Source organism: Urocitellus parryii, chromosome 2, assembly GCF_045843805.1.
Source record: "Urocitellus parryii isolate mUroPar1 chromosome 2, mUroPar1.hap1, whole genome shotgun sequence".
NCBI lineage: Eukaryota > Metazoa > Chordata > Mammalia > Rodentia > Sciuridae > Urocitellus > Urocitellus parryii.
The window spans coordinates 39,117,577-39,130,554 of NC_135532.1; the positions used below are offsets into that span (position 1 = coordinate 39,117,577).

Here is a 12,978-nt window from a genome sequence, read left to right on the forward strand (position 1 = left end):
AGACTTATGGGGGGAAAAAACCCTTAGTGTACTGTGATTCATAAGAAATTATGTTCTGCTTACATCTTTAACAAGTATTCATAATAAGTTTATGTTTATAGGACTGATACACTTACTAATAAAACTAAGTATCAATAAAATATTAATTGGTCAAATTAATGATATTATATTTTGGAAAAATATATGGCATCATAAATTTTATATCATATGGAGAAAAACTGACATCAAAATAGTAATCTTTCAAGAAAACATTATTACAATTTAGGTTTTTTGCATATAAAAAACATTTATATATAAACCTTTACAGAGAGACTCTGAAATACACAATAGACAATATCTTCAAAATCAACTGTGAAGATTTTACAAAACATGCAGCAATATTCTTTATAACCACTTTAAACATCATCTAAAGATAAGACCTGATTGTGTGTTAACATTCTAATTTTTGGTAAGCCTAGATATATAGCAGTGAGTAAGGTTAAATGTGAGTAAGGTTAAGTGTTTATTTTTAATGAAGTATTGGTGGAGCAGTTTTGAAAATACTATTACCTTAAAATTTTTATATATTCATTAACTACAAAAGATGCAAATAAAATGCATATTTATGTGAATATTTGTTGTAAATGCTATTTTGGTTTTTATAGTGTACAATTAGAACAGACTTTGAGTCTCTTGATAATAGACATCATGAGGCAATGTTTTGCTTATACAATTAAACATTAAATTCTCAAAGACAGTAAGACATTTAGTAACTCAAGTAAAGAATCAAATGATTCTTCTTTACAGAGAACTTCAACGAAACACATTTAAGGTCCTGAGTAATTTTAAGTCACTACAGTTAAAGCATAAAATTAGATCAGTCTCTTAAAGAGTCTTTATTTCTCTACCATGCATATGCACATGCACATATGCGTATATGGTATATAGTAAAGACTAATATTGCAATTTTGAAGTACAAATGAAATGTACCTACTCTCAAATAAAATACATTTGATACATTGTTTAATCATTCACAGAACTGTACAATGTTTAGGGCTTAAAAGCTTCTCAAATATTATTTAGTAAAATATGTGCAGTATTCTTAGCCAAACCTCCCTAAACTGGTACCTATACTTTACCTTTCAAACATTGCCATGTGGCTTCAATGTTCATTAACCTAATTAAGCAACAATGACTAAAACCATAAACGACCAATTGCTAAACCCAAAAATCTGTTCCAACAACTGACTTCCTTGAAGCATTTCACCTCAAGCCCTTGTGCTTTCCTGAAACCAGAGCCCTCCCTTGACTTTCTTGATGTCTCCCTCTAGTCTCCCAAACCACCTACTCTCTCATTCTCTAAAATCTATCCAGCCCTTAAAATGCATTCTTTAGGTTTCAGCCCCTGCTACCTATTCTTGCCACTATATACCATCACTTCAGGTAACCACATCTTTTGTTTTTAAACTTTCATTTATTTTTTTTAATATGGTACTGGGGATCAAACCCAGAGCCCCACGTGTAGGCAAGTACGCTACCGCTGAGCTACAACCCCAAACCCCAATCACATCTATTTTTTATGGCTTTAACTTTGTCTGACAATTCCCAAACCTGTAAGAGCCTTATATCCTACTGCTTATTAGAAAGTGTCTTCATAAATGCCTCAATAATATTCTCAGTATGAATTCATCAAAATTATTCCTGCTCCTTCATTCCCACCACTACTCTCTTCAGATCTTCCACATCTCTCAACTCAACTACTGCAATGGGTCAGTCTAGAGATTTTTACTCACCATCTGAAGTAGTAAGACCTAGGCAAGTGTACTCCAAAAAAATTCCTCAGGTTATTTTAATTTGCACTCTGGGTTAAGAAGTTCTGAGACAGGTTTATTTCTCACTTTGTTCTGTCCTCTTCAGTCCATTCTCTCACAAACTACTAACATGTAAGCTTGTAAAAATCAAGTCTGACTTCATTCTTACCCCTGCTTATCACCCACTTATAGCACAAGTGACATCATGGACAAACTGAAGTCTGTACTTGAATATGGCATACAAGGCCCTTCATGTCTAGTACCCACTTCTCCACTCCTGCTGTTTCATCCCCTCATTTCACAATCAATACATATCTGCTAACAATTCCCCAGATACACTGTGCTAATTCACACTACCATGCCTTTGTACATGCTCTTTCAGCTCCCTAAAATGCCTGTCCTGTGAGACAGATGTTTCAAAATTCAGTTCAGACATTGCTTCATAAAATCTCTTCTGCATCATTTTAATAACAAGTCTATAACAAAACTTATATTAAAAATTGTTTATATACCGATACAGTTATTCAAAACATGATTGCCTACTAATACCAAGTACTATGCCAGGCCTTAATTATTAAATCATGAACAAAAAAAGACACAGTCCATATGGCATGAAATTTAAAGGCTATTGTGGGTATTAGTGAAAAACAAGTAAATACACAAATTAATTTATAATTACAAGTTGTGATACAGGCTATAAAGGTACAGAACAGGTCTTGTAGGCATTATTAAAGAAAAATAATTCAAAGAGAAATACATCTTTAAAAAAGCAACATTTATGCTGAACATGAAGAACAGCAGTTGGAAATCCATACCCTACCCCTGCAAAAAAAAAGGAAGTTTCAAGAAAAGAGAATATTAAGAATAAAGGTCTTCAGTACAAAAGAACTTGAAGAATACAAGAAAATGAAAGAAAACCAACACATGGCTAATGCAGGGTGAGCAACAAAACAAGATGAGGCTGGAGAAGCAATAGAAACAGGTCAGTTAAGGTCTTGTAGGCATTATTAAAGAATGTGTATTGTATTCTAATTGCAAAAGGAAGCAATGAGAGAAGTTTTTTATTGGTTCTTTTTAATTATACATGACAGTATAATCTATTTTGACATAATTATACAAGCAATGAGAGGATTTTAACAGGAGGGTGAACAGACATGATCTTATTTACACTTCTAGAATATTGTTCTTAGGGTTCTGTGAAGTTTTGATTTGATGGTGGGAAAGAGGATCAGTGATAACAGCAGAAACAACAAGATCAGTTAGCAGTCTATTGCAAAAACCACAAGATAAATATGTCTAGGACAAGGGTGGTTAGAGTAGATGGGGAAAAGCAGATGGACTTAAGAAATACTTTGGAAGCAGAGTCAACATTTCTTGATAGCAGGTTTAGACATGTGAAGTGAGTGAGGAAACAGACATAAAAAATGGTTTTATTTCTTCAAGGTTATATGCAGATCAAATAGTGAAACTTTTCTTTTTTCTTTACTAAGATGGAACACATACACATTTTATATTGTGTTCCTTAAGGATAGACAAAACTATAATGATAATAACCTAAGCAAATCATTAAGTACTTGGAATACAATGAGCACTCAATACATATTTGCTACATGAATGTACAAATATAAAAAGAAACAATTAAACAAACCTAAAGCACTATAAAACACTGAATAAACAATTATAATGAATACTAGAAGAAAGAAAATCTCATACCGAACTGGAGTATGTGGAGGAATCACATTCACCTCTTCATCAGGGTTACTTTTTCGTGGTGTTCTTTGTGTGTCAAAACTAAATGATAAGCAAAATCATTCACATTATAAATTTGCAATTTGTGTTTTATGGGTCAAATAAAATACTTCCTGTAGCTTCATAAAATCATACAAATTGCTAAGTCAATAACAGAAGTGATAGGAAATAGATAACCCAACTGCTGCTCAAATGATTTTCTTCAGCACCATTTTAAGTATGGGTCTCTTTTTAAAAATTTATTTATTTATTCTAATTTGCTATATATATGACAGCACAATGCATTTCAATTCATAGTACACACAGAGAGCACAATTTTTCATGTCTCTGGTTGTATACAAAGTAGAGTAACACCATTCATGTCATCATACATGTACTTGGGGTAATGATGTCCATCTCATTTCACAATCTTTCCTACCCCCACCCCTGTCTCCTCCCTTTCAAGCCTCTTTGCCCTATCTAAAGTCCCTCCATTCTTCCTATGCTCCCCTCCCATCCCCATTATGAATCAGCATCCTCATATCAGAGAAAGCATTACACATTTAGTTTTTTTGGGATTGGCTTTTTTCACTTAGCATATTATTCTCCAACTCCATCCATCTACCTGCAAATGCCATGATTTTATTCTCTTTTAATGCTGAGTAAAATTCTATCATGTATATATACCACATTTTCTCTATCTATTCATCTACTAAAGGGCATCTAGGTTGGTCCCACAATTAAGCTATTGTGAATTGTGCTGCTATAAACATTGATGTGGCTGCATTACTATAGTATGCTGTTTTTAAGTCCTTTGGGTATAAACTCAAGTGTGGGTCTCTTTCTACTAGGTTTATGACAAAGAGATGTACCCACTTTTAAGCAGATTCTCAAAAGTGAAAGTTAGATGTTTTCTTGCTGGTGACATTAATAACCAAGAAGTTGAAGTATTTTAAAATATCAAAGCTCAAGTTTTGTATCACACTGTGCCTTCTAAAAATTTTGTCTACTTAAATTTAAAACATTTTACTCTATTTAATTTCCAAATTACATGTAATATTATAATAACTCTTGTCCATTTATATTTTAGGATCCTTCCCAACAATTCAAGAAAATAAACTTGGCATTAACTTTTTAAATGAATGAAGTGGGCAATAAGAGATTAAAAAAAAAAAGATAAAAAACAGAGACCACCACTTGAGTAAACTAATTAGTTTAACCATTTTCTTTTGGTGTACATGTATATTCAACTATCTGAAAAAAAGATATATATTGTTATAGAATACAATTCATATTAAATCTCTACATTGTTATAAAATTATATGCTTAGAATAGATACTGTTACTTTTTTCTTTAAAGGCATTTAAATTAACTTATTATAAAATGATGTTTATTTACAGGTCAGTAAGTTAATAAAAACCTATCTTATTTACCTATATCAATATCAATCTATATCAAAAGCATAACAAACAAAAATATTCCATGTGAAATACCTGTCTATAGGATCAGTCTGAAGAGTTTTATCATGATCCAAAAATAATCTTGCGTCTAGATCTTTGTTTTTAAGATAAATTTCCTCATATCGCTTAGAAAGACTTTCAACCTCAAAAGAAAAAAATACTTAATTATTCTTTTTGTTATTATCTTTTAACACACAGAAGCAGATTTCATTAAAGAATGTTTATGCAATATATATTTTACAGTATACATTAAGTTCACACGCAATATAATTAAGACCTAACTAAAAGTGAAGTCTAGAAAACTGCAAATTTTTTTCAACTTAATTTTTTTTATTTATCCCATTTATTAGAATTTTATGTAGACAAAGAATCACCAATGCCACAAAACAGAACTTAAGATAAAAAATAGGTTGAATATTTCTTACACAAAATATTTGGAACTAAAAGTCTTTTGTATTTCAAGGTTTTTTAAATTTTGGAATGTATGCACATATAAAATCAGCTATCTTGGGCATGAAATCCAACTCTAAACATCAAATTCATGTATTTTAATATACACATTAAATGCATAACCTGAAAGTAACTATATAATATTTTAAATTTGTGCATGAAACAAAATTTCATGGTACAGAATTTTCCACTTGTGGTAATATCAACACTCAAAAAGTTTCAGATCTTAAGAGAATCTCAGATTTCAGATTAGGAATTCTTAACTTTACTATAATCAGTTAATTGCTAAAAGCCTTCAAATATCCCATATATCCTTAACTTTTAACTTTCTACTATATTTATCAATATAAAACTTTATTTTTTCAAACATATAGCAAATCCTCTTGATTATATGTCCAACCCATCTTTTCTAAACCCTCTGGTCCACTTTACATCCTTATAGTTAAATATCTTGGGCTTAATTAATAAACCCAGTTAATATACTTGTACAATATAATAAGCTCAATTAATAAACCAACTAACATGTTTGTACAAATAATTCTCAATGTTAGATATTTTTAAATGGCTATAATCTATAAATTGTTTATCAGCTCTGATCGATAATTTCATAATCATAATTTAAAAATCAATGCCCAATAGACAACTATTGGCATGCTCTCTGTTGTGACTTTTTTTCCCCTATATTGAAGGGTAACCTCAGGGCTTTGTACATGCTAAACATGGGCTCTACCACTGAAAACACGACCCCCAGCCCCTGCTTTGACCTTTAAAGACAAAGTGTTTCCAACCTGAGAGAACTAAAATTGCATTCTAAAAGGAAGGGTATGAAGAAACCCAGTTGAATTTAAACTTTATTTTTGTCTATATAAGCGTATTTGGCAGAACAGTCTTTCATGCTCGATTAACTTGTTCCTGCCAAATCTTAGTGAGGCATTAATTATTAATCATGTACTGACTGGCAGTTGTATGCAAAATATTGAGAACAATGTCAACTTTCTCTTAAGATTTCTATTGAAACTAAAATTCTTTCAAAGATAGAAGGAGTATAAGTGGCTAAGACTCCTCAGAGTTACGAATAGCATATTTTTTGGTACCTAAGGTGGTAAAAGTATTCATTAATATACCTGGTTCCTTGACTCTCCAAAACTATCTATCTCATTATTCTTCTGTCCTCTATCACAACTTTAAAGAATTACTTGGAGTTTACTGAACAGGCAATACTTTCACAAATAACTGTGCCTCTGACTCTACAAAGTCCAGCCCCTGGAAATGCTGTCTCTCATAAGGTTTTCTTAGCTTGGAAATCACACCACCCTCCAAATAATTTCCCAAAACACTTATCTGCCCCAGTTTGGATTAGGTAATTCTCCTCTAAGATATCACAGGATCTTGAGCATACTTCAAACACACTCTTATAAAAGACTACTGTAATGATCTCTCTCTTTGCTTCTCCTAATAGCACCTTAAGGATAGTGACTGAGTTAAAATTTCTGTATCAACAGTATCTCTAGCAAAATGCTTGGCACATACTAAGCACTCAACAAATACTTCATAAATCAATAATAAACTCAAGAACTAGCTTCCAGTTCAGGTCACAGAATCAGCAGTCCAGATATCTAATTCCATGCCTTTTAGTATTACTGACAAATACTACATACTTCTAAAGCACTGTTTTATAACTTTAAGCAAATTAATGTGATTCTTTATATCTTATCAGATCATAATGAAATGAAATTAGAAATTAACATAAAGAAAACAACAGAAATTACATAAAAACATGGAGATTGAGCAATACACTTTTGAATGATGAATGGTTTATAGAAGGTTAAAAATAGGAAGGGGAGAAGTTAAAAAATTCTTAGACTTAAATGAAAATAGCGATACAACACACCTGAATCTCTGGGACACCCTGAAGGCGATTCTAAAAGGAAAGTTCATAGCTATGAGTGCATACAAAAGAATATCAGATAGATCCCCAATTAATGATGAATTGCAAGGCCCTTGGAAAAAGAAGAACAAACCAATTCTAAAACTAGTTAAAGGAAAGAAATAAATAAGACTTGAGCTTAAATCAATAAACTTGAGAAAAAAACAGTATGAAGGGTCAATAAAACAAAGAATTGGTCCTTTGAAAAGATAAACAAGGCTGATAAACCTTAGCCAAACCAAAAGAATAAGAAAGAAGACCCAAATTAATGAAATTAGGGGTGAAAAAGCAGAAATCACCACAGATATCATGCAAATTCAGCAGGTTATTACAGAAAATTTTGAAAATTAATACTCCAATAAATTGGAAAACCTAGAAGAAATGGATACATTTCTAGACAAATACAATCTGCCAAAATTTAATCAAGAGGACAAAGAAAATCTAAACAGATCAATAACCAGCAATGAAATAGAAGCAGTAACAAAAAGCCTTCCAACAAAGAAAAGCCCAGAACCAAATGAATCCTCAGCTAACTTCTACCAGACCTTTAAGGAAGAACTAATGCCAATATTTCTCAAATTATTCCATGAAATAGAAAGGGATAAACACTTTCAAATTCATTCTATAAAGCAGGATCATACTCATACCAAACCAGAAAAGAACACATTTGGAAAGAAAACTCAGACCAATGTAGATGCAAATCCTTACTAAAATATTAGCAAATTGCATTCAATAACATATTAATAAGATTGCTCATCACAACCAAGTTGGTTTTATCTGAGATGCAAGAATAGTTTAACATAAACAAATCAATAAATGTATTTCATCACATAAATAGAATTAAGGACAAAAATCAGTCATCAGAATAACACAGGGAAGGACTTCTACAAAATTCAGCACCAATTCGATTCACGATAAAAACACTGAAGAAACTAGGGACATAAGGAACCTACGTCAACATCATAAAGGCTATACACAAAAAGCCCAAAGCTGACCTCATAGTAAATGGGGAAAAACTGAAAGCACTTACTTTGAAATCTTGAGCAAAACAAGGATGTCCACTCTTACCACTTCTATTTAATATAGTGCTAGAAATTCTATCCAGAGCAATTAGGCAAGGGGGAGCAAGGGGTAAAAAGGTTAAAATTAGGAAGGGAAGAAGTCAAATTATCACTGTTTGCAGATGATATGATCCTATATTTAGAACAATAAGAACTATAGAATATTAAGTACAAAAATTGAAGAAGACCTCAGAAGATGGAAAAACTTCATAAGTTCATTGGATAGGCAGAATTAATATTTTTAGAATGGCCATACTACCAAAAGCAATATAAAGATTCAATGCAATTCCCACCCAAATACCACAGAACTAAGAAAAAACAGTTCTAAAATTCATTTAGAAGAATAAGAGACCCACAATAGCCAAAGCAATTCTAAGCCAAAAAAGCAATGCTGGAAGCATCACAATAACTGACTTCAAATTACAGTATAGAACTAGAGTAACAAAAACTGCATAGTATTGGGTAAAAACAGATAACTTCGACCAATAGTAGAGAACAGAAGACACTGAGACAAACTCACATACCTACAGTCATCTGACCCTTGACAAAGCTGCCAAGAACATACCCTGGAGAAAGAAAACCTTTTTTCCACCAGTGGGGGTGCAGGGGATTAAACCCAGGGCCTTGTGCATGCTACACAAGCACTCTACCAACTGAGTTATATCCCCAGCCCCAAAAGAAAGCCTTTTAACAAATAGGGCTGCGAAAACTAATTATCCATATGTAGAAGAATAAAACTAGCTCCTTATCTTTCACCCTGAACAAAAATCAACTCAAAATGGATCAAAGATCTAGGAATTAGACCAGAAACTATGCAACTCCTAGAAGAAAACAGAGGTTCAACATTCCAGCATACAGGCACAGGCAAGAACTTTCTCAATAGGACACCTAAAACTCAGGATATAATGCCAGTGTTAATAAATGGGATGACATCAAATTAAAAATACCTTCTCCACAGAAAAGACAACAATTAGGAATGTGAAGAAAGAACTGTCAGAGTGGGAGAAAAATCTGTGTTACGTACTCTTCTGATAATTGACTAAAATCTAGAATATATAAAGAGCTCAAAAAAACTTACACCAACAAGCCAAATAACCTATAAATAAATGGGTGAATCAATTAAACAGACATTTCTCAAAAAAAAAAAAAGAAATAGATAGCCAACAAATACATGAAAAAATGTTCAACATCATTATCAATTAAGGAAAAGCAAATCAAAACAACACTGAGATTTCATCTCACACCAGAGTGGTAGTGATCAAGAATACAAACAATAATAAATACTGGAGAGGATGTAGAGAAAAAGGACCACTTTTATTACACTGTTGGTGGAATTTCCATACTATGAAAATCAGCATGGAGGATCCTCAAAAGACTAGGCATGACCCAGTTATTTCACTTCTTGGTATTTACCCTAAAGAATTAAAGTCATCATACTACAGTAATACACACATACTCATGTTCATAGCAGCACAACTCACAAAAGCCAAAATACAAAACCAACTGGTGTCCATCAATGAATAAATGGATAAAAAATGTGATATATACAATGGCATTTTATGTATGTGATATATACAATGGAATTTTGTTCAGCCACAAATAAAAATGAAATTCTGTCATTTTCAGGAAAATGAATGGAACTTGAGACCATTATGTTAGGCAAAATAAGTCAAACTCTGATGGTCAAGGGTCATAATGTTTTCTCCAATTTGTGGAAGTTAAAGAGGAAGAAGAAAAGAAAGGTGGGGTAGGAGATGGATCTCAGAAAAATCAAAGGGAGATCAGTAAGGGAAAGAGACCAGTGAGTGGGAGGAGCAGAGGGAGGGGGGAAGTGCTTGGGAGTTATACTGGCCAAATTATATTGTTAATATTATATGTATGTATAAATATGTAACAATAATTCCCATCATTATGAAAAACTAGCTATAATGCACCAATTTAAAAAAGGTAGAAAGAGGAAAGAAAATAAAACACTGCTTTATCCCTGAGTACCTATTTATCATTTATCAGCCAGGCACAGTGGCATATGTAAGTAATCCCAGGGGCTCAGGAGGCTGAGGCAGGAGGATCATGAGTTCAAAGCCAGTCTCAGCAAAAACAAGGCGCTAAGCAACTCAGTGAGACCCTGTCTCTAAAAAAAACATAGGGCTGGGAATGTGGCTCAGTGGTTGAGTGCCCCTGAGTTCAAAAAACCAGGCAGCCTTTTCCTCACATAGTTCTCATCACCACAGTTCACTTTAACATGCAAAGTTCTCAGTTGTTCTATCTCAGTGAGAAGATACTTATGACAAAATGTAAAAAGAAACACAAATGGATGGTTCACTAGTAAGGTAAAATATTTCTGCAATACAATCAAAGTCATTTCAACCATATTTATTTTCAATCAAGTAGCTTTTAAAGATATTCAAAGCAGATGTTCTACATTACAGTAATGCCAATAATGTTGCTTGAGTTCTGGATCCTATGCTTTAGAATGTCCAGCAAAGCAAATCAGAATTAAATCTGTGCATATTTAGTTGTATTTAGATATTTAATGGCATTTAGAAATTTAAAAATTTAGACTCTGATTTTCAAATAATAATTTCAGTATAAATAAATTTCTAGTACAAAACATGAAATGATGCTTACTTATATATTAAAATAGGTCTTCAAAAGTATTTTTCTATCACCACACAAAACTTGATTACACAATTCTACTTAGAGTACTTTCTTTAGGCAAAAAACTATCTGAATTGATCCTAAGAAACTTAGACAACTATCTTCCCTCCCCAAAGTCTCAAAACATACTAATTTTCTATTAAATTTTCTTTCAGATTACCTCTGGAAGTCCATTAGAAGCTACAATTCCAAGAGAATTCATAAAGGGTATAAAATTTTTGAAATAAACATTTTTCACCTGAAAAAGACATTATATGACATTAAAATATAAAACAAATGAAATTCAATTTGTCACTATTAACACTAGAATGAGAGTATTTACTCACATTTAATCAATGACACACATTCAAGATAGTGATATTTATTTATAATTAATTCATTTATTTACTTTTTAATGTACATAAATCAGATTCTAGGTCCTAAAATGGAGATAAGTAGAAAATTGTTATTGTAATAGGAACTACTAGAAAAGAAGGCATTAAAAAGAATTTCAATATTTCACATTTAACAAACAACAAAAAAGACAGGCACTCAAACAAATTAAACAACTTGACCAAAGCTGCACAATTATAAAGTGGCAGAGCCAGGATTAAAATCTAATCTATCATCAAAGGCACCATTCTTCATTTCTTTATACTGTTTCTCATTTTTCCCCAAAGTATATTTTGGATCATTTCACACTAGGATCATTTGATGTCTGCTAAGAAAATAGCAAGGCAATTTTTAAGTATAAATTTAAGAAAATAATTAATTTTACACACAATAATTCATTTCAAAACCAAATAAAAATGTTTTTTGGAAATATGCATTTTCATGGAAAAGCATCCCACAGGTAACATGGATTTTAAAGAACTGCACTCAGAAAACATGAAGCTATATTCTAAACCTGTAATATGTTATGTAATTTAAAATTACTTGCTTTCCTTTATTTAACTTCCTTTTCCAAACTTGGAATCTATATTTACTAAGGAAACAATAATTTAATATCAATTCCTACCTTATACTTCACAAATAAGATTTAAGAATTAAGTCTCTGAAATATTTATTATCTTTGTTTTCTAAAAAAGTCCACTTATCTAGAAAATTTACAATATAATAATTATCCAATTAGTATGAATGACCAATAGTTATAGCCATAAATGCTATATTTAAATAATCACTTTTAGATAATCCAGTATCAGTTAATTAAAACCCCCCAAAGCTTTTAGTTAACTATATTTTCATCATAACTATAAACATTTTAAATTCTAGGAAAAAGTACTTTACACTGATAAGTTAAAAAAAATGATTTAATCTTAAAAATGAAATTTTAGCCGGATGCAGTGGCGCACACCTGTAATCCCAGCATCTCAGAAGGCTGAGACAGGAGAATCACAAGCTCAAAGCCAGCTTCAGCAAAAGTGAGACACTAAGCAACTCAGTGAGACCCTGTCTCTAAATAAAATTCAAAAAGGGTTGGGGATGTGGTTTGGTGATCAAGTGTTCCTGAGTTCAATCCCCAGTACCACAAAAAAAAAAAAAAAGAAAAGAAAAGAAAAGTGAAATTTTACAAGTAGTTATGAAATCCAGAGAATTAACAATGTGGAATGAGAAAACTATATTTACTACCATTCATTATCTTGTAAATAAGCAACAAAAATAGAGTAAAAAGAAATATTTCAAACTATACTCATTAGCTTATTTGCAAAGATAAATTGTGATTCTAGAAAAGTATATATACATATATTTTTTTACAAAGTTGATATGTCTATACACACATATCTATTTGTTGAAGTTAATAAGAACTACAATGCTAAAACTCAGATATATTGACAAATCATTCTAATCTTTCTTAAACTAGATTTTTGGGAGCATAATACCATTCCTTCCCAGCATTGCCAGAGAAATCTTTAAAATGCAACATT

General features: G+C 31.8%; 1 protein-coding gene across 2 annotated transcripts in view; it reads right to left on the reverse strand.

Moving 5' to 3' along the window:
* Rb1 (RB transcriptional corepressor 1) overlaps positions 1 to 12,978 on the reverse strand; it is a 155,476-nt gene that overhangs the window by 94,586 nt on the left and 47,912 nt on the right. The window contains exons 9-11 of one of the 2 annotated variants that reach the window (XM_026393652.2): positions 11,235 to 11,312; positions 5,012 to 5,121; positions 3,504 to 3,581 (exon numbers count right to left, since the gene is read on the reverse strand). In XM_026393652.2, coding sequence (XP_026249437.1) covers positions 3,504 to 3,581; positions 5,012 to 5,121; positions 11,235 to 11,312 — 266 coding nt within the window. The remainder of the gene's footprint in view (positions 1 to 3,503; positions 3,582 to 5,011; positions 5,122 to 11,234; positions 11,313 to 12,978) is intronic. The other variant, XM_026393653.2, reaches the window with a different exon arrangement.